Genomic DNA, 22338 nt, shown 5'->3' with positions numbered 1-22338 from the left:
TCGACGACTTTGTTACCATTTAATTGTATCCAAAAGTGAGTTCCTTTTTAACATCTCTCTGCCAGCAACTCAGAGCTGCATGGTGCACTGCTTGCTGTGCCCTGGAGAGCACAAAGCAGGCTGGCCTTGTGGCCCCGAATATTTCTGCAGAACGCTCTGCATTCCACACCTTTGCTCTGACTCAGTGCAGAACTGCAGGATTGCAGGCGCTTCCTCCCCGAGCTGTGTGAGGCACTGGCTCCTGCAGATCTGACCTGACGAGCTGTCGCTGCCTCCCGTTGGCCTCAGTGCCCCTGGCAGAAGTGCCGTGCCTGAAGGACGCTGCCCCGTGCTCGAGCCTGCGGAGCAGCCCGGCTCCCTCCCGCTGTGCCCAGGCTGCTGCACACACTGCTAACCTTTCCCAGGACTTCCAGGGCAGCCGGCAGAAGAGTAGCAATCCTCAGCCGGGGCACCAGCCCTCGGCTGCCTTTTGCCTTTCTCTCCTCCTGGGCCGCCTCCAGACGGCCAATGGCACCAGTCTGCGCTGTGCCCAGCACGGCTACGCTTCCCTCGGCAGCAGCCAGCTGCCGCTTTGGCTCTGAGATGGGACCATGTGCCCGCTCCCAGGAAGAGGCACCCAGTGCCAGGCTGCTGCCTCTTGCAGCTCCAAGGGCCTCCTGCCAGCCTGCCTCTGCCCAGCCTCAGGCTGCTCTGGGCTCTGCGTGGGCTCTGCTGGGGCTCCAGCCTGGGCAAGGCCGGGCCGCTCTCACCTCACGCTCGCTGACAGCTCTGCCTCAGACGAGACCTTTCAGAGCACCCTCGCTGAGCTTTCTGCTTTCTCAGCTGAGCAAGACTCTCCCTGAGCCAAAGAGATTGCACTTAGGGATACAAATCCAAGTGGCAGGAACCCCAGTGCTCTCGAGTCACAGCTCAACACCTGCATCTGCACAGGATGTCTTGGCTGCACAACTCCTCCTCTGCTTTTGCCTGCAAATGCCATTGCCCTTTCTGCCTCAACTACAAGCACAATGGCTGGACAAAAACCGGCCAGTGTGCCGTATTGCAAAGGCAGTGTGGTCTGGAGAGGATGAATGAAGAAGAGCCTGCCCCACTGACAAACCATACCAAAGAAGCCATAAGTGTCTCTTTCCACCTTTAAGAAACAACGGACAATTGAGAAGGAAAAGTTGAGCTAAATCACAAGGTGAGAAAGAAAGGAATCTTACAGATGAGTTGGGGTTTCAGAAACTTTATTTATTTAGAATCCTACTCTACAATCCTACTCTGCAATCCTACTCTGCAATCCTACTCTACAATCCTACTCTACAATCCTCATCTAAGCTGGTCATGGAGAAAATAGTCCTGAATGGATGGATTGCCACTGCAATCTTTTCTCCTCCTCCTTCCACTTCTTCAGTGACTGGATCAGTGGCACCAGGCTGGATGCAGGCTTGGCTGATGTTACAAATGGATGCTGCCCAAAGGAAAAAAACCAACCAAGAACAATGAACCATGACTTTCCAAGCTCAGTGCTTCAAAGGCAGGGGTAATATTTTTAAATGAAAAGGGGATTTACTCTGAGTAGGTCTAAGGAACATAGTGCAACAGTGGCACAGGTTGTCCTGAGAGCTGGTAAGTGTCCCTTCCCTGGAAACATTCCAGGTCAGGTGGGAAGGGGCTCTGAGCAGCCTGATCTCTTTCAAGATATCCCTGCTCATTGCACACCACATGGATCAGATGGCCTTTACAGGTCCCTGCCAGCCCAGCCCAGGATTCCTCACCATTTTCATTTGGAAAGCACCAAGAGTGGAGATGAGGAGGAAGGGGGCTCATCTGATGCCTTGGGCTTCAGTGGAGGAGGAGCCCATCCTCGGACACTGTTTGACCTGCAGCCCCTTTGCATTTTACCTGCAGGAGCTCCTTGGCAGACCAGCGCCGCTCCTCCTTTGTCTGCAGGCAGCAGTTCAGGAAGTGACGCAGAGAAGCCGAGAACAGGTTGGGCTGCCGCAGCTGTGGGGTCCCTCCTGTGGCTATCAGGAGTTCAGCCTGGAGAAAAAGGAAACACAAGACTCCACCTGCTTCTTTTGATGCCTTAGGTTTTAACTTTTCTATTTTTCAAGTCCTGTACTGCCTAGTGTGTAGCTCGGAAGTTTTGTGTGGCCTGTTAGCTACTGTTCTCTCGTGCTAGTTAGACATAACAAAGCCTCTCTAGGTTTGCTCTCCAAGGACACTCCGATTGTCCCAGGGCCCAAAATGTGTGAACTCAAAGCCTCTGAAGAGGGGCAAACTTGGGCTAATTACATCATTACTGGGCTCATAATTGGAGAATTAACCCTGCTATGGAAATGGACCAAGCTTACAAAACTGTGAAGAACTCATGACCCAGGGTCCATCTTGGATGTAGCCTTTTGACTGCCCAGGCTGTATCTTTGAAGGCCGTTCAAATAAATACCTATTTTGATTCTCTTATTCTTGTCTAGTCTCTGGTTTTAGGTAGCCACTCCAGGCATCAGTTTCAAGTCTGTAAATGCTCTCCCAGAGCCCCTTGTTTAAGCTCAACTCTGCAGTGGCAATTTCTGCCTTGGCAGAGAGGCAGAGATGACTTTCCTATACCAACAAAAAACCCAAACCCCAAAGCAGCCACAGCTTTTCCAGCATCCAGTGGAGCTTGCCTCGGCAGCTGATTTGATTGGCTGACCTAGTTAGGGGCAACTACATCAGCAAAAGCACGTTTTGCTTCTCTGAAGATTCCCACCAGCTTGACAGGCAGTTTGGAAGAGGGACTTTGCTCTAACTGTTTTCAAGTATTATTATAGAAAAGGGAGTTATTGCTCAGGTAAGGAAAGAAACATTTGGAACCTCGCATTCAACACAGACACGTTAAGATGCATGCAGAAATGTATTGGGATGAAAATGCCTGTTTGGGCACACAGGAGCCACCTGCAGCTCTGTCTCGCAGCAGTCTGCAAGTTCCAGCTTCTCTGATGTGGCAAAAGAAAAACTTTTCGTGGTCAAATCAGCAGAAGGAGAAATGCTATCCCTATGGTAGCCCTCTGCTTTTCTGGATACTCAAGTCAATGCATTAAAGATGTGCCCATCCCAGAAAGTGCCAGGTAACAAATGGGAGGTTTTGGCAGGCTCTCCGTGTCACCAGGCTGCAGCTTGGTCACGTGGAGAACGTGGCTTGGGCTATGACAGAAATATGGTCACTAAGTGTTTCAGCAACACTGCACAAGAAGCAGAAGACACTATGTGGCCTTTACACCCTCATGCCCAGGTTTTAGGCAAGTGACAAGAAACCGTACAGGGAGTGCAGTTCTTCTCTAGAAAACCACTGTTTTAGAAACTTTGTTGGTTTGGGTTTCTTTCCTTCTTTTCTGGAAATGTAACACCAGCTCTGAGATGTGTGTTTTGTGTTATTAGAGACCTCTACACAGACAGACAAGCTGGAACAACTTAAAACCCAAAGGAAAGTGTTGCCTGAGAATGGAGAGTGTTTGCATGTGGTAGGGCCTGAGTTCCCCCACCGATGCAACCAAAACTACAGCAGATGCTGATGTGCTGCAGGGCCATTTTTAGAAGGGGACCTTGGTGGAAGCAGTGCCAGCAGACGGCAATGGGATTTTGTCTGATGGAGGACAGAACACAGGATAGGTGAAAAAGACAGAGGGATCAGTGAGTATTTGCTCCTTACCGAGGTAGGACTTTCATTCCAGTGAGGAGCTTCTCGTTCCACCATTTCGAATCCCACAATTCCAAGAGACCATATGTCCACTTTGGGGCCATATGGTTGACCTAGCACAACCTCAGGCGCCATCCACCAAGGCGTCCCGACCACTGAGCTCCTTAGATTCTGCTCAGGGGTGAGCTGAGCAGAGAGGCCAAAATCAGCTGAGGAGAACAAAAAAGTTCTGTACAATTAGGAAACCAAGCAAAAGAACTCCCCACTGTAAGTCTGAGAAAGCGCTGTTGAATCTCCTGGAAATCCGTCCCTGCTCTGTTTCCTCAGGACTTTAGCCAAGGAAACACGGAAGTGGCTGCTTTTTAAATTTTTTAATCCTGCCCCCAGAAGTGGCTTTTATTCCCTGGAACCTTTAGATTGTAGCTCCCTCCCTCTGGAAGGGACACACACAGACCCAAACCAGTGCCACTCTGGACAGCTTTTTCCTCGCCATACCTCTGTGCACGTTGCAACTGTGCCTTCAGCTCGCTGCAGGGGTCCCTGCACTGCCAGCAGCACCACTTTGGGGGAACTGGCAGTCACTCAAAAGCAGCCCCAAACCCCACATGCCCGGAACGCTCTGCCTGGCCAAGAATATACCAACCCAGCTTGACAGAGCCGTCAGTTCTGAGAAGGATGTTGCTGCTCTTCACATCTCGATGGATGACATGGTTTGAGTGAAGAAAATCCAGTCCTTGCAGGCACTGAGAGAGAAAACAGAGACAGGAGGATAAAAATGAGTGGTGTGATTTGAGCCCACAAGAAAGGAAACAGCTCTAAAAGATTCCCTTTCCAGGGGAATAGAGTGCAATGGCAGAACACAGAGCCATTGAGAGGAAGAGCTTGCTGCTCCAACACTACCTTTCTAAGGGAAGGCACGTCAGCTTTTGAGAGAGCCAACGGGAATTGCTGTTCTAGACTGTCCTCTGCAAAGCAGCCAGAATGACTGCTGCTGCAGTGGATGTGCTTTCTTCATCCAGAGGACAAGCAAGGCTTTGCCAAGAAAGAAAGAGTCCCTCCCTTTGCTGTGAAGCGGCTCACTTTTGGGTGGGAGGCTGCATGGCAAAGGTTTTCTTGCTGGCCTCAGCACAGACTTGGAAGTATCACATGAGTCGCCTTTCAGAAGCAAACAGCATTTTGGGTGCACTATTACCCTTTTCAGCTGAGGACTCTGAGAAATGAGTCCCTTTTACCATTAGTTTCCAATTCTGCTACCAGCACCTTTGCTTTTACAGGCAAGGAATGCCGTGCAGACAGGCTCCAGGCAAGCATTCAGAGAGGCAAGGTGGAGAACAGCAACTACAAATACAAGAGACAGAGTGAGAATGCAACAGCAGGAGATAAGAGTACAAGAACAGAGTACAGGGAGTGCAGGCACACTGCCACGCAGTTCCCCCGCTTCCCCATAGCATAGCAGCCACACAGAAGCAAAGTTTGGCACATGGAATCCCTCCAGTTCTCAGCCCCTGTTTCCCAGACAATCCTGCCCAAGCCCTCGGAAGCACAGGTGGGATCCCTGACCTCCCGACTGACGGCTGCCATCTCATCTTCAGATATGTACATCTCATAGATGGCATCAGTCAGAGTGCCTCCATCCATGTACTCCATCACCAGCCAGACTTCATCATCCACAAGGTAGCTGAAAGAAGGAAATGAGGCCATGGAGATGAACGTGCATGGCTACGCCACTGTTTGGAAAAGACAACGATTGATTCTTGTTTCCAGGTCCCTTTGAAACGAGGACAGACTCAAAGGAATAGACGTTCCCTCTAGGCTGTGCAGTGATTGCGGTCTGTGCTGTGTCAAGGAGAAAGGCACAGCTGTGAAAAAGGAGATGTCTTAGATGGCCAGCAAGTGAAAAACACAGTTTACTAACAGCCCAGATAAAAAGCTGTCACACATGGTGTTTATGGAAAAAAAGCATCTAGTCTTCCTGGCATGCACAGCAATGGAAAAGAGGGGCTGCAGTCCAAGGGAAATCCTCTCTCGGATGGTTCATCAGCATTTAAGACTCTTGAGAAAAATCAAGCCCCAAGACAACGTGGTGGCAGTGAACTTAGAGGGTATTGACTTAGTAAGATAGCACTGGTGCAGGCTTTTGAAGAATTGTCAAACGATGTGTGCCAGGGAAGACTAATGCAGACAAAATGCACTCTCTTCCCATCCATTGGAGATGAGAAGAGAAATAATAATTGATCAGTAATTAACAGCTCTATTTTCTGCCACAGACCAAAGTTGGTTTTTGACCTCTCATGCTTGCAGTAGGTAAACAAACATTCATGGGATAAGACCACGACCACTCACCTGTCTAAATAGTTGACCAGGTTGGGATTCCTATTCATCTTCATGATCATGAGTTCATTGACAGTTACTTCCTTCCTCCTCAGTCCTTGCAGACTACTTTTCTTTATGGCCACCTAAAATGACAATGACAATCAGTACCTTGAGAAGTTGGTGGCACGAGACCACAACACACATGGAGCGAGTGATTTTGGAATGACACAGCTGAGCTGTGCCAAAGTGCCTTGTGATTAGACACTGGAGTAATTAGGAACTGACATTCCAACAGCCCATTTCTCCGCTCCCTTGTGGGCCAGAAACAGGACACATGGCCACTGACGTTTTGCCTTGTCCACTTGGTAACAATGGTGTCTCAACTATCACCCACAAAGCTCTGCCCACACCCTCTGCTGCTCTGCCTGGGATCCAGAGAAGTAATCCAAGCCTTGCTACTCTATGGATACATCCTGGGCTATAAGCAGGGCTTAGGGCTCTTAGGGACGCCTTGCAGATCCCTCCCTACGTGCAGTTCCCAAGTGCAGCACTGCAGGTTGCTAAGGAACTACCAGTAAGGTTCAGATGTATTTGCTGGCAGCCAGAAATGAGAATTCAGGACTCTGAAGCTGTAGCCACAAGAAAGCAGTGAGATGCTCTAAGGCACCACCTTTGTTTTAGCCACTGAGAGTGAGTGAGCATTTCCTTCTCCAAAAGGAACCACTGCTCTCTTTGCCTTCCTTCTGGCAGCTGAGAAGGACAACGACTGTCCCAAATGTATTTTGCAGGCTGGCACCAGTCTGTGCTTCTTGTGCCTTTGCAGCACAGCTCTCCCGGTGACCCAAAGCTCCAGCCACAACTCACACCAGAGGGGAAAGCCCTCAAGAGCTGCAGAATCTGCAGGGACTGTTGACATTTACCTCTCCTCCTGTGGCATTGTCGAATGCTCTGCAAACTTCTCCGAAACCCCTAGAAACAAAACAGCAGCAAAGAAAGGAGAAGCTGTTTAGATCTTGGCGTGAAAGCCAGCCCGGACAGGAGATCTCTGCTCTAAGTGCCTAAAACCTGCAGGAGGCATGAGGGCTCTGCCAGAGGGCACATGATGCATTTTCCTCTCCAGTGCATGGGCACTGGGCCTGTTCCTGAAGCTTTGGGCTTTAGTGCCTCAGCTCAAAAAGAGAGCTTATTCTTTCATCTTGAGTTTCCGTTTCTAAACTGTGTGGTTCTAATCCTGACCACCGAGTATTTCCTTCAGCAACCTCTTGGAAAGAACTGTTCCTGAGAACTGTTATCTGACAGCTACCAGGGGCTAGGCTGCTCTTTCAGGCAAGCAAGATTCTCCTTTCATTAGTGTGGCCGGATGATTTTGAGACATACAAAAATGCTAAGGAAATTAACACACAGCTGTCCCACACTTGAGAGACAGGAGATCTTCCAGCTCCTGTTCCTTGCTGCAGGCAAGACCGTGGCAGCGTGGAGATGTCTTTGACAATGCCTTCTGACCACACTTACAAATTCTGACCAGCACTGAGAGATGGGCCAATCTAAGCCCAGTGTCTGAACATGTTTGCAGCTTGCCTGACTTGACACTTGATAGATATTCCACCAGCAGAACAGCTGGCCCATGGTTTTGTAGAAGAAACTGTGGTTGGACTCACCCGCTGCCGATATTTTCCAGTTCAGTGTATTTCATCACCGGATTTTCCATGCTCACCATTTTCCCTGAGGGAAACAAAGTGCAAGATGCTCACTTGAAAGCAGACATGCCACCTTCCAGGAGATACAAAAGGCAGCCCCACTCTCTGGGGCTCTGAGCCTTTTGTGGTCATCTGGGTAACAACAACAACAGCGACAAGAACCACAACAGCAACAGCAACAAGCCAGGCAGCTCTGCAGCACAGATGGCCAGCACTGAGACTGATTTTCTACAGTCCTCTGAAGAGATCTCTTGAGAGGAAACAAAGCACAGAGAGATGCATTCGCAGGAGAGGAGGGCATCTTGCCAAAAGAATGCCTTTCTTTTTGTAAACCAGAGCAGCTCACGTTGTGACCAATACCAACGGGGCTTTCCGCATCAGGATGCTCAGCCGTTATGGGCAGGCTGAGTTCAAAGATGCCCTTGCCCGTGTCCCATGTGAAGAACCACACTGCTTGTCTTCCCCCTGACTGCGCGGATCAGTCGCTGGCATTGGACTCGCCCTCTCAGCTCCGCACACGTCCCCGCCTTCCCAGCTCGGCACAGCGGCCACGGGCAGCAAGGACAGCAGTGCTCCTCGGGCGCCGGCGTGGCACGGACAGCTGCCCAGAGGAGATGCTGAGCCTCTCGTGAGTCCAGGCCGTGCCATGCAGAAGCCGGCCCAGACGAGGGGCTGCTGCCTCCCGGCAGCTCCGCGCTGCAGCGGCCGGGCAGCAGCAGGACTCTCTCAGCTGAGGAAGGCTCCAGCCTCTGCAGTCGCAGCGGCCGTCAGGGGCAGGGCAGGTACCACAGCAGGGCTGGGAAGGCCCAAGGATGAGCACTGACAAGCACTGGGAAGAAGCCACAGCCAGACCGAGCCCTGTTCCAAGCTCTTGCCCCCTTTCAGGACACAAGAGGATTGGCTTTGAGATCAGACACACCGAGGTGCACATCAATGCCCTTCTTGTCCCAACAGGTGATGGTAGACACAGAGTCAACTGGGCTCTGTTCTCAGCCCCCCCCAGGTCTTACCTGAGAGCACAGCACTGGCAGCTGTTATGGGCAGGAAGCAGATTCAATGGGCTGTGCTGCAGAATCACAAAGGGCTTCATGTGTTTTCCTAGAGAGTGAGCTGTGCAGGGCTTGGGCCAACGGGTGGCATTCTAACAGTCACGGGAATGATTGGGAATCAGGGATGAAAAAGTGCCACGGATCTGAGGGATAGACAGTGGATGGGCTGGAGGCTCACTCCTGAGAAATGCCTGCAGTGCAGTTTTACCTGACCACGCCACATCAATGTGTCTCTTGGACACATCCTTATAAGCATGAAACTAGGATATTAAATAGGGATTGTTATAAACTATCTGCTTTTTCTTTGGGGACATGTGGAAAACACCTCTTGCTCTCAATTTGTGCTGTCACTTGATGTTTTTTCAAAGAAGTGGTCATTGGCAAAAATGTTGCATTGTCATAAAAACCAACTGTAGATGTAGTAGTGGTAATAGTAACAGTCATCAAAATTACACCAATAAGACACATGAGGAAGAAGAGCTCCTTCAGGATGGAGAAAAAACAACTTCACCAAAAAAAAAAAAAAAGGCTCAAACCAAACCAAACACAAAAAAACCCCAAAACAACAAACCACCAACCAAAATCCTTACAAACCCACCAAAAGACAAAACCCCCAAACCAAACAATTTCTGCGAAGGTCTTTTGCTCTGATGAATGCTGAGAAATCAGGAGTCTAAGGAGAATTTAGGAAGCCAAATATTCCGTTCAGTTTGGCCACTAGCACAGAGGACTTGCCTAGATCATTTGCTAGGTCACAGCTGATGCAGGAACAATCCCTGCTTCTGCCTTCAGCAGAGAGGGAAGCTCAGGCAAAGCCAAGGCAGTCTGAGCTGTGCTCAGAGGCAGCAGGAACACCCAGAGCACTCCCTCGCTGCCTCGGAGCACAGCACTTCCTGTGAGGAGTCCTAAATGTCCCTGTGACACCAAACTGCGGAGCAACATTTGGCACAGCTATGCTGACACATGCACACAATACACTGTCCCTCACACAAGAAATACACAAGACGTACTCAGTAGCTCCAGGAGGTCATCCTCCATCTCCTGTTGATGGGAAGAAGCTGTGTCGCTGTTGGAGCTGAGCAAACTGCCCGGGCTCCACTTCTCAGGCTGGGGTCCAAAGGCTCCTTTAGACAATGCTGCTGCTGCTGCTGCTGCAGGAGCAGGTTCCATGCGAGAGCCTGTGTAGATCTGAGACAAGAAATGAGGTTGTGTCAGAAAGTGTGGCTGGCAGAGATTGCCCTGGGATCCCATTTCAAATGCAGGCCCAGAGGAAGATGCTGTCAGCCACATGCAGGGCTCTTAAAATGGATTTTTTTGCATGTCCACTTCTCAAACCGGATGGGTCAAAACCAAAGGCTGATTTTACTTGAGTTCATGGCCAGATTCCTGTAACATTCTCATGGATTTTCTGAAGGATGACTGCTGCAATGACTATTCCACTTCCTCCCAAGCACTCTTTTCCCCCTCCAAGGGCTATGGACACACTTGCATCTCCTTGTTCTAATGTTCTACCTCCTCCCATGGAGTCCTCTTTTCCTCCACCATCTTCGGGACGGGCTCAAGCTGCAGCAGGTCCGGCTGGGACAGTTCCTGTGCCCCACGCCAGCCTTGGGGCTCTTTGTGGCCAATCACTTGCTGGAAGTCTTTGCAGGCTGCCAGGTGAGATGTCAACACTTCCACCTCAAGTCAAACACAACAAAGCAGTCAGACACTACAGCTTATCCCTGTCAGCCGTGGGTCAGCGACTGTGAGGAAAGGGAAAGAACAGGTTCACAAGGGATACAGACAGCTTGTTTCAAGATCCATCAGGGTCACCAAGCTGACCTGCAAAAACACCTCAAGAAACAAGGAGAGCAGGAACAGGCCAGCAGGAATCCATTTGGATGACTGCTGGCCAAAAGGCCAAAGGACTAGTCGCACTGTCCAGGGCAGCAGCTGAGATTCAGCAGCCCAGGACGTGTCCTTCAGAGTGGCTGTGATAGAGACCACAGCAGGATGGCACTCAGAGACATCACCCCACCCGCCTGCTGCTCTGCAGAGGAAAAGCAAGAAGGGCAGAAACCACCAGTTTGGTGACTGCAGCGGCTCTCTCTGTTTCACTCACTCGCTTTTCTAGAGCCTCATGCTTTTGGAGTAGAAGATTAATTTCCTCTCGGATGATTTTCAGTCCTTCATCCAGCCTCTTCTCCCTTGCCTTGATCCTAGCCTCAGTTTCCTGCAGCTCTGCCTGCAGCTCTTTGTCGATGTTCTGCAAAGAAGCAGAGAGAGGATGTCTCACAAGTGGAGTGGCTTCAGCTCTTACACTCACCTGCTCTTGTAGATCGCTCCTGTGCTGATGGAGATTCTTCTCCTCTTGGATGCTTCTGATGTCCTCCTTGCTCCTCCTCTTTGCTGCCTTGATGTCACTCTTGGCTTCGGGCAGCTCTGCTTGTGGCTCTGCCTTGATGTTCTGTACACACAAATGCAGAGCAAGTGACTGGCAGCTGCCATCAGGCTCAGCTTTTTCCTCTTTCTGCCTCAAAATCACATTCATTTAGCCCCTCCCTTCTGCTTCCCTACCCAGCTCTGCTTCCATTGGAACCCTCCCGTCCCAGCACTGGTCTCTGCAGATGACAAGGCTCTGTGCTTTCAGTGCCTGTGGGACTCCTGGCCTCCTCAGTCCCAAGAGCTCCGTTTTATGTCCCTGTTCCTGCCCTTCACTCTGTCACCTGGCTAGGCAGGCTCACCTGGCCATTCTCTTGTGCCTCTTCCACCTGCTGCCTGAGCTGCTGCAGCTGCTCTCGGGCTGGGAACAGCTCTCGCCGAGTCTGGCAAGGCATCTCTGATAGAGCAATCTGCTCATGCTCTTTCTCTAGAAGGAGCTGCGCAGAAAGCAAGAGAAGATGGCTTTCAACTTCCCATAAAATATTTGTGGGGCAGGACTCAGAGACTGATGGGCTCGCACATTCCCAAAGCAATGTGCTGCTGCTCTCCCGGGTCCTTCTCTGCCCACGGGGAGGCACAGATTCCAAAGTGACACTGGCACTACAGTCAGGCTCCATCTGGGACTGAAGCTCCAACAGACTCTTAGGCATCTGACAGGGAACGTGGGGCATTTCTCAAGGCTCTGCTGAGGACCTCGCTCCTCTTCTGCCGTGTCCTGCTTGTCTTTCAGAAGTGACTGACACCCAGCCCTGTGCCACAGCCCCACCCTGGCTCTGCAGGTGGCTTCCTGTGGGAGCTTGCTCCTTGTGAGAGACACTTCTGGAGTTCATGTTCTCTTCAGGCCTGCACTGCCATTCCTGCCTTTCTGACATCTACACTCTTGTTACAAATCCTGGATTATTCAGGAGATGAGGATGCGAACAAAGAGCCTCCAATGGAGGTCAGAGGGCCTCTATGGCCACCTCAGTATATGGAGGGGAACCAAGGTGTTTCTTGTCCTCCCTCTTTTGTCAACTGAGAATTCTGACCGGCAGTAACAGAGACCCTCAGAAGGCCCAATTAACAAATTAACTTAGACACCCTTCAGGATGCCAGTGATGGAAACCATGTGTCCTGTAATGCATGTTTGACCAGAGTCACCAAACCCCACCTAGAGGATGGGATTGCTCCACACCCATAGGACAGACCAAACTTTCACGGATAAACAGGGGGAGGAAAACACCTCTGAGGGGAAAAAACAACCATCTCTGGAGGGGGAAACATCTCTGCCTGCTCGGGATCGCTTGATGGAACATGTCTCTCCTCCTCTCCTGAAAGGATGTCTTTAGGTGAGCTTTGCACCTCCAATTGCCTTGGAGCAGAGCCAGGAAGTTTCATTTAGATAAACAGATCGATAGATAGATCAATAGATAGATAGATAGATAGATAGATAGACAGATCGATCTCACTGTTATCATCTCTCTTTTCCTATGCTATGCTTTCCCTCACTACACACATCAACACTTGGTAGCCAGTGCCCTGATCAGCAGCAATCCTGAACTTGCTCTCCTGTTGCTTCAATAAACCACACTCTTGGGGAACCTGGAGCAGGAAGGGCCTTATAGAATGCGATCAGACACAGGGCACTGCACTGGGAACTGCACTCTTTGTGCATCTGTACTGGGGCAAGTTCTTCTCTTGGACTCAACCAGACTGATGATGTTAAAGTGGCTGCACTTCAGAAATGAAGCTGAGCCCCTCCCAGACCCTCTGACCTCAGAGGACCAGCTGGAATGCAAGGGTGTGGATTTCCTGCTGAATTCCCATACCTGGAATACAACACATTCTGCTCCCCTGGGCTGCCAAAAGGCACGGGCGCTGTTAACCTGAGAGTGATGTGCAAGGCCCTGCTGGCTGGCCGGACACCAGAACAGCTCCTTCTGCACCAATCTCCTTGCCCCAAACTACGTGTTCTCATGCAAAAATACTGCAACTTCCAGAACCGCCAGCTTGCAAGCTAAAATTCTAGCAGAATCTCGTCCAGTGCTAGAAAAGTCCAGGAAAGGTTGAGTAAAAGCACCTTTGTTTGCCGAGAAAGAAAAGACAGGGAGTCTCCTCCTAGAAAACCAACAAACCAACAAACAAAAAGATGAAAGTGCCACCTACTTCAGAGCAACATCTTTGCCCCCACTCTAGGCTCCAATGCAGTTTTCAAATGCAGTTTTAAAAACAGACTTCACAACAGAAAGTATCTGCAGAAACATGGCAGCCTCTGGCTTCTGCCACGGAAGAAGGGCTCCCAACTGCGCACTTTGCTTCTTTTGCCACACGGGAGAAGAGTGGCCCCACACAGGTCCGGGGACAACACAACCATCTCTTTGCAGCTTATCAAAAGCAAAAACACAGGCGCACTCAGAGCCCCTGTCAGCTCTGCTCCTCACTGCTCTGCCTGAAGAGGCCAGAGAACAACCTGGCAACCAAGGCACCAAAGTCCCTGACTTCAAGCAGCAGCTCCCCATCCCCAGTGTGTCTCTGAAATACTCCCAGCTCAGCCCACCCAAGAAGCTCATGTGGACAAACCACCCCAAAGCACTTGTGTGCTCACATCAACAGCTTTTGTGCCAGCAGCTACTTGGCCAGCCTGTGCAGTGGGACATGGCTCTCCAGGCCACCGTGTCCCCCACGTGTCTGGCAAGGCTGAGAGCGGTGTCTTTGGAGCGCTCCCTCCTCTGGCGACCGGGGAGCCTTCATGATTCACGTTTGCCCCTCTTGGAATCCCAGCAAGCTGGGGCCTAAACATGACAGCTCAAAGGCCGTGTTCCAGCTCTCACTGGCTGGGGGGAATCGCTAGGTCCTGGCAGGACTCCAGCACTCAGCATCCTCGGCCACCACCAGCAAGTGCTGGCCGCTCAGAAACTTGCAGCTCTGATTTCCTCTAAAGACAGCCCCAACCACAACTGCCACTTACCGGCTCAGGACGTTCAGATTCATGACTGACCACAGCTGGAGAGTTCTGGACATTTTTCTCCTCTTCAGCCTCTTCAGCCTCTTCAGCCTCTTCAACCTCTTCTCCAGGAGCAGAGGGAGCCAGAGGAGAGCCTGAGGTTGGTTCTGGGCTCTGTGGACAGGCAGGAGTGTGAGGGACAGGCAGTTACATGTCATTTCTAACCTTATCTCTATTCAGCTCTACAACCAGCTCTACTAAGGAGAAATCATAACCTTGCATAGCAATGGGATTCCAAGTGCCTCCAACTAAAGTAAAATGGGCTAATTCAACAGTACTGCATATTGCTCTGAATTAGATATTGCAGCCTGGCTACTCTCAGCAAGCAACGTTCTCTTTGCAAAGCTGGGCTTTTAGTTCTGCGACAGCTCTGAAATGCAAAAGCAGCTATTACACAGCGATGCCTTTGCTATTGCTGCTGCAGACATGAACATGGATTTTCTTTCTGCCCACCCAGCTCAGCCTCCTTACTCTACTGCCACAGGCCAAGCTCACAGATTTCTACACAGTTCTTAAACACCAGGAACATCAAAAGTTCCTGTCTCACTCACCTCAGGATCAGGACTGACGAATACACGGATCATGTGACCTGCAGTGGGAAGGGAAAATGAACCAGATGCTGTGAAAAAACCGTCTGTGCTGGTTAATCCCGCAGAACAAGTCCACCCAAACAGAGAGGGTTTTCTTTTCACAACAGCCCTCCAGCAGACACAGTTCTTCCACACAGCCAGCAAGAGAGCAGGACAATATTCTTGGTTGTGCCTAGGCTTTGGCCTCTTTTGCCAGTAAATGAATACAAACTTGATCAAGAAAATGCAAATTGTTCTTCAACACCCAATATTTCTCTTCTGCCCAACAGCTAAAGCTGCCTTTTTTATCCTCTCCTTCAGGTTCTTTTTTTAAAAAATAAGTTGCATGCATTAATTCCATTAAGTTACTGAAAACCGTTGCCCAGAAAACCTTCCCCCAAACCCCCCTGAGATGTCATAGTTTGACTGGGAAACAGCCCAGGAGCAGCTCTGGGGTTCAGGAGCAGACACTCACTGTTTGGGAGTTTGCACTTCATTGCAAAAAGAATCACTATTTCAGCACTCATTAAAGGGTTGAGTTAGACAGTCAAATCTTTTCATGACAAAATTTAGAAACAAAGAAGCTTTCCCTGAATTCCAGGCAGAACTGCAGAGTTCTTTGAAGGCCTTCTGAGAACACCTCCCAGGCTGCCTTTTCAAAGTTGTCCTGCTTGACCCAGCCCCCTGAGGAAATGACAGACTCGGCTGCCACAGACTCTCCCGTGGAGGGAAGGGAACCCCTGCACGTTCCCTTGCAAATGCTGCCCGCACCTCCCTGGCTACAGACACCCTCTTTTGAGCTGAACGTGTTGACAGGAGCTTTACCAAAGCAGTGGCATCCTAATGGTCTTTTTGTTTCAAAATCAACTCAGTTACTAAGAAAGAGCAGGAAGCCCTACACAAGCCAGGTTGGGTTACACCCAGGGAAAACCTCTACTCACGTGTCAGGTTAGTCAGGTAATAGGCAGAATAACCAATGCCATACACAGTGCAAACTGCAGCAGCAAATGCCTCCATGATTTTAGCCCTGCTGTGCAAGTTTGCAGACTGTGCTCTAACACAAGAAAAAACAAGGCTCCTGTCAGAGTGCAGCTGCCCCCTGACAAGGCCTCAACCAGGAGGATGCTCCTGCTCTGAGCAAGCCCAAGAGCTGCTCTGACACTGAGACCTTCTGTGCACCAAGGCAACCTTCTGATGACAGCACCACAACGTGGCAACCATGCCCTGACATCACAAAGCAGCTGCTCTGCGTTGGTCTGGGAATTGATGCTAAGCAACCCAAGCTTCCCTGCAGCAAACACACAATAGCCTGGGAAGTTCTCCTCTGTCACAAAGCAGCACAAAGTCCCCTCGTGGGCCAAACCCTGTTGTTCAAGGGCTCCAAGAGTAACTCAAAGAGTGCCCCAAGCACCTACAGCCTGTACCCCAAGTGAACACTGAGATGGGACCAAAGCAAAGGAAACTAGACCAAGAAAATGGCCCAAAGCATTGCACAGATCCAGGAGAGAAGGCACTAATTGCATGACAGCTGTAATAATTCCTAACAAATCTCCCCACACATTTGCACTTTTATTGGACACGCCCTGGTCCCCTCTGTAGGTACATCTCTGCCTCTGCCTTTCGTCCTCTATGGAAGCAGTCGAACGGGCAGGATTTGCCCACCCGCAGGAGCTGCTCCAAGCTGGGAATGCAACTGGCAGTGCTGATTTCCAGAGGCTTCTGGCTCCCGGCTGAAGCCAAGGCCAGGAGCGGGTTGAAAGGTGCTGGCGCTGCTGCTGCTCTGTGCCAGAGAGCCCCGGCTGGGAGGGCACGGTGCCCACTGCGCCGTGGGCTCTCTCTCTCCTGCCAGAGCTGGGCGCACCTGGGAAGGAGTGATGATGACTTGTGGGAAAACCAAGGGCTTTGTGGGGGCTGCATTTCTCTGCACACACCCAGGCCACCTGGGGCACAGAGCTTTGGCCCCCAGGAAAGGGAAACCAGGGGGAAACGGCTTGAAATATTTCATTTCAACCTTTTTTACTGTTCAATATAAGTGACCACAATGAAAGGTTACCAAGCAGGGATCCATCCCTGCTGCCAGCTCAGCGTTAGAAAGGAGGCGTCACTTGATTTCAGCGCTGGGTGCATGGGGAATCACTTCCCTAACACGTGCACACCCAGCAATCTCACTTACTAGCTTCTACCCATGGAACTAAGACACACTCATTACTTTGCTGAAACTCACAGGCTAAACATGACTTCAAACTATTTGACATATTTAAACCACTTGTCAGAAGTTCTTGATGTGAGAGTAGGGGTGTCCTGAGGGTCTCTGGTGGTCATTTGGGGAACATCCCCATGTGTCAGGGATAGGAGACAGATCTGAGGCCTGACATGTTTGGTCCGCAGTGTTGCACATCGACAAGATAATGCAGAAGACGACTGTATTGTTAGTTAGCGGGACTAACTTCTAGAAATGAAACTAGGTATCGGTCACCTGGTGGAACTCATCCTGGGAAAGGAGAAACAATACATAATGGAGCCATTGTTGGCATGGAGTATGATCATGGGCCAACGTGACCTCATCTCGTAAGTTGGCCCTGGACGAAATGATGTTGAAACTGGCCACTCCTGAGGAGGAGATATAAGGTGTGCTCCTGGGGTGGAGGGGAGAGGACGACATGACGCACGCCATTTTTATCCAGGGGATGCCCTGAAGGAGTCCTGCCCTTCTGCCCCTCCCACTCAGGAGCCATGCTCTATCTCCTTCTCCTGCTCGGTGGCTTTTCCAGCAGCCAGGCGCCGGTATGTATTTCTTGCTAACGTGACTACTAAAATTCATTTGCTTTGCAATTCTAACTGGGTCTTGAGTTCTCTGGGCATGGGCGTCCTCCTGAACCCGTAACACCCATTCCTCAAATTCTCCTCTGATGGTCATTTACACCTTCCTTCCCTGGGAATTGAACACAACATTTCGTCACTGCACCCTGCAAGTGCTTTTGCTGCGTGAAGCCACATTGCATCTTTCTTTCCCAAAGTAATAAAGAAAACACAAATTGCCTACTGAAAGCCTTCTGCTCCCTTCCAAATCAGTTCACTACTCAAGCACAAGCCTCAGGCACATCCCCGATTCCCTCTGAGAGAGGAAGTAATATTTTGCTGCAGCCAAAAGGGGTTTAGGTCAAAGAATGAAAATTGTTGGATGTATGTTGGATTTATGGTTTGGAGCTGTTCTAGTTAAATTGCTGGGTGTTGCTGGGAGCTGGGAGAGGGGCAGGGTTGAAGACCTGACTAAAAAGGAAGTAGGATGAGAGGGGAGGGGACAGAAAAGAAGGTGGTCAGGAGAGCACCTAAGTTTCTTAGTACCCACCCACTGGGAAAGGGGACAGGGACCGTCCCGGCTGGGAAAGGGTCTAAAAAGCAGCCATTTTCTTAGAGGGGGGGTGTGTTGAGCTCTCGGGGAGGGAGGCACACACCCGGCTCAACGGAATCGTTACTCATAAGCAGTTTTCCTTTGCTTCGATGACTTTGTTACCATTTAATTGTATCCAAAAGTGAGTTCCTTTTTAACATCTCTCTGCCAGCAACTCAGAGCTGCATGGTGCACTGCTTGCTGTGCCCTGGAGAGCACAAAGCAGGCTGGCCTGGTGGTCCCGAATATTTCTGCAGAACGCTCTGCATTCCACACCTTTGCTCTGACTCAGTGCAGAACTGCAGGATTGCAGGCGCTTCCTCCCCGAGCTGTGTGAGGCACTGGCTCCTGCAGATCTGACCTGACGAGCTGTCGCTGCCTCCCGTTGGCCTCAGTGCCCCTGGCAGAAGTGCCGTGCCTGAAGGACGCTGCCCCGTGCTCGAGCCTGCGGAGCAGCCCGGCTCCCTCCCGCTGTGCCCAGGCTGCTGCACACACTGCTAACCTTTCCCAGGACTTCCAGGGCAGCCGGCAGAAGAGTAGCAATCCTCAGCCGGGGCACCAGCCCTCGGCTGCCTTTTGCCTTTCTCTCCTCCTGGGCCGCCTCCAGACGGCCAATGGCACCAGTCTGCGCTGTGCCCAGCACGGCTACGCTTCCCTCGGCAGCAGCCAGCTGCTGCTTTGGCTCTGAGATGGGACCATGTGCCCGCTCCCAGGAAGAGGCACCCAGTGCCAGGCTGCTGCCTCTTGCAGCTCCAAGGGCCTCCTGCCAGCCTGCCTCTGCCCAGCCTCAGGCTGCTCTGGGCTCTGCGTGGGCTCTGCTGGGGCTCCAGCCTGGGCAAGGCCGGGCCGCTCTCACCTCACGCTCGCTGACAGCTCTGCCTCAGACGAGACCTTTCAGAGCACCCTCGCTGAGCTTTCTGCTTTCTCAGCTGAGCAAGACTCTCCCTGAGCCAAAGAGATTGCACTTAGGGATACAAATCCAAGTGGCAGGAACCCCAGTGCTCTCGAGTCACAGCTCAACACCTACATCTGCACAGGATGTCTTGGCTGCACAACTCCTCCTCTGCTTTTGCCTGCAAATGCCATTGCCCTTTCTGCCTCAACTACAAGCACAATGGCTGGACAAAAACCGGCCAGTGTGCCGTATTGCAAAGGCAGTGTGGTCTGGAGAGGATGAATGAAGAAGAGCCTGCCCCACTGACAAACCATACCAAAGAAGCCATAAGTGTCACTTTCCACCTTTAAGAAACAATGGACAATTGAGAAGGAAAAGTTGAGCTAAATCACAAGGTGAGAAAGAAAGGAATCTTACAGATGAGTTGGGGTTTCAGAAACTTTATTTATTTAGAATCCTACTCTACAATCCTACTCTGCAATCCTACTCTGCAATCCTACTCTACAATCCTACTCTACAATCCTCATCTAAGCTGGTCATGGAGAAAATAGTCCTGAATGGATGGATTGCCACTGCAATCTTTTCTCCTCCTCCTTCCACTTCTTCAGTGACTGGATCAGTGGCACCAGGCTGGATGCAGGCTTGGCTGATGTTACAAATGGATGCTGCCCAAAGGAAAAAAACCAACCAAGAACAATGAACCATGACTTTCCAAGCTCAGTGCTTCAAAGGCAGGGGTAATATTTTTAAATGAAAAGGGGATTTACTCTGAGTAGGTCTAAGGAGCATAGTGCAACAGTGGCACAGGTTGTCCTGAGAGCTGGTAAGTGTCCCTTCCCTGGAAACATTCCAGGTCAGGTGGGAAGGGGCTCTGAGCAGCCTGATCTCTTTCAAGATATCCCTGCTCATTGCACACCACATGGATCAGATGGCCTTTACAGGTCCCTGCCAGCCCAGCCCAGGATTCCTCACCATTTTCATTTGGAAAGCACCAAGAGTGGAGATGAGGAGGAAGGGGGCTCATCTGATGCCTTGGGCTTCAGTGGAGGAGGAGCCCATCCTCGGACACTGTTTGACCTGCAGCCCCTTTGCATTTTACCTGCAGGAGCTCCTTGGCAGACCAGCGCCGCTCCTCGTTTTTCTGCAGGCAGCAGTTCAGGAAGTGACGCAGAGAAGCCGAGAACAGGTTGGGCTGCCGCAGCTGTGGGGTCCCTCCTGTGGCTATCAGGAGTTCAGCCTGGAGAAAAAGGAAACACAAGACTCCACCTGCTTCTTTTGATGCCTTAGGTTTTAACTTTTCTATTTTTCAAGTCCTGTACTGCCTAGTGTGTAGCTCGGAAGTTTTGTGTGGCCTGTTAGCTACTGTTCTCTCGTGCTAGTTAGACATAACAAAGCCTCTCTAGGTTTGCTCTCCAAGGACACTCCGATTGTCCCAGGGCCCAAAATGTGTGAACTCAAAGCCTCTGAAGAGGGGCAAACTTGGGCTAATTACATCATTACTGGGCTCATAATTGGAGAATTAACCCTGCTATGGAAATGGACCAAGCTTACAAAACTGTGAAGAACTCATGACCCAGGGTCCATCTTGGATGTAGCCTTTTGACTGCCCAGGCTGTATCTTTGAAGGCCGTTCAAATAAATACCTATTTTGATTCTCTTATTCTTGTCTAGTCTCTGGTTTTAGGTAGCCACTCCAGGCATCAGTTTCAAGTCTGTAAATGCTCTCCCAGAGCCCCTTGTTTAAGCTCAACTCTGCAGTGGCAATTTCTGCCTTGGCAGAGAGGCAGAGATGACTTTCCTATACCAACAAAAAACCCAAACCCCAAAGCAGCCACAGCTTTTCCAGCATCCAGCGGAGCTTGCCTCGGCAGCTGATTTGATTGGCTGACCTAGTTAGGGGCAACTACATCAGCAAAAGCACGTTTTGCTTCTCTGAAGATTCCCACCAGCTTGACAGGCAGTTTGGAAGAGGGACTTTGCTCTAACTGTTTTCAAGTATTATTATAGAAAAGGGAGTTATTGCTCAGGTAAGGAAAGAAACATTTGGAACCTCGCATTCAACACAGACACGTTAAGATGCATGCAGAAACGTATTGGGATGAAAATGCCTGTTTGGGCACACAGGAGCCACCTGCAGCTCTGTCTCGCAGCAGTCTGCAAGTTCCAGCTTCTCTGATGTGGCAAAAGAAAAACTTTTCGTGGTCAAATCAGCAGAAGGAGAAATGCTATCCCTATGGTAGCCCTCTGCTTTTCTGGATACTCAAGTCAATGCATTAAAGATGTGCCCATCCCAGAAAGTGCCAGGTAACAAATGGGAGGTTTTGGCAGGCTCTCCGAGTCACCAGGCTGCAGCTTGGTCACGTGGAGAACGTGGCTTGGGCTATGACAGAAATATGGTCACTAAGTGTTTCAGCAACACTGCACAAGAAGCAGAAGACACTATGTGGCCTTTACACCCTCATGCCCAGGTTTTAGGCAAGTGACAAGAAACCGTACAGGGAGTGCAGTTCTTCTCTAGAAAACCACTGTTTTAGAAACTTTGTTGGTTTGGGTTTCTTTCCTTCTTTTCTGGAAATGTAACACCAGCTCTGAGATGTGTGTTTTGTGTTATTAGAGACCTCTACACAGACAGACAAGCTGGAACAACTTAAAACCCAAAGGAAAGTGTTGCCTGAGAATGGAGAGTGTTTGCATGTGGTAGGGCCTGAGTTCCCCCACTGATGCAACCAAAACTACAGCAGATGCTGATGTGCTGCAGGGCCATTTTTAGAAGGGGACCTTGGTGGAAGCAGTGCCAGCAGACGGCAATGGGATTTTGTCTGATGGAGGACAGAACACAGGATAGGTGAAAAAGACAGAGGGATCAGTGAGTATTTGCTCCTTACCGAGGTAGGACTTTCATTCCAGTGAGGAGCTTCTCGTTCCACCATTTCGAATCCCACAATTCCAAGAGACCATATGTCCACTTTGGGGCCATATGGTTGACCTAGCACAACCTCAGGCGCCATCCACCAAGGCGTCCCGACCACTGAGCTCCTTAGATTCTGCTCAGGGGTGAGCTGAGCAGAGAGGCCAAAATCAGCTGAGGAGAACAAAAAAGTTCTGTACAATTAGGAAACCAAGCAAAAGAACTCCCCACTGTAAGTCTGAGAAAGCGCTGTTGAATCTCCTGGAAATCCGTCCCTGCTCTGTTTCCTCAGGACTTTAGCCAAGGAAACACGGAAGTGGCTGCTTTTTAAATTTTTTAATCCTGCCCCCAGAAGTGGCTTTTATTCCCTGGAACCTTTAGATTGTAGCTCCCTCCCTCTGGAAGGGACACACACAGACCCAAACCAGTGCCACTCTGGACGGCTTTT

At 50.5% G+C, this 22338-nt stretch overlaps 2 protein-coding genes across 2 annotated transcripts in view; one reads left to right on the top strand and one right to left on the bottom strand.

The window, feature by feature from the left end:
• Positions 1–22338, top strand: part of LOC138102578 (uncharacterized) — a 171268-nt gene that overhangs the window by 90494 nt on the left and 58436 nt on the right. The window lies entirely within an intron of this gene.
• The window catches only part of LOC138102549 (uncharacterized), a 32628-nt gene continuing 11570 nt past the window's right edge, over positions 1281–22338 (bottom strand). Inside the window, exons 12-26 of the mRNA XM_069000261.1 lie at positions 20082–20219; positions 19299–19326; positions 14092–14192; positions 11447–11581; positions 10825–11169; positions 10233–10400; positions 9731–9908; positions 7633–7696; positions 6895–6943; positions 6005–6117; positions 5222–5339; positions 4305–4404; positions 3674–3870; positions 1888–2025; positions 1281–1453 (exon numbers count right to left, since the gene is read on the bottom strand). Coding sequence (XP_068856362.1) covers positions 1325–1453; positions 1888–2025; positions 3674–3870; positions 4305–4404; positions 5222–5339; positions 6005–6117; positions 6895–6943; positions 7633–7696; positions 9731–9908; positions 10233–10400; positions 10825–11169; positions 11447–11581; positions 14092–14192; positions 19299–19326; positions 20082–20219 — 2001 coding nt within the window. The 3' untranslated portion in view covers positions 1281–1324. The remainder of the gene's footprint in view (positions 1454–1887; positions 2026–3673; positions 3871–4304; positions 4405–5221; positions 5340–6004; positions 6118–6894; positions 6944–7632; positions 7697–9730; positions 9909–10232; positions 10401–10824; positions 11170–11446; positions 11582–14091; positions 14193–19298; positions 19327–20081; positions 20220–22338) is intronic.

Source organism: Aphelocoma coerulescens, unplaced genomic scaffold (genome assembly GCF_041296385.1).
Source record: "Aphelocoma coerulescens isolate FSJ_1873_10779 unplaced genomic scaffold, UR_Acoe_1.0 HiC_scaffold_87, whole genome shotgun sequence".
Lineage (NCBI taxonomy): Eukaryota > Metazoa > Chordata > Aves > Passeriformes > Corvidae > Aphelocoma > Aphelocoma coerulescens.
The sequence above is the reverse complement of the archived record's forward strand: the minus strand, read 5'-3'. Positions and strand labels throughout refer to the sequence as shown.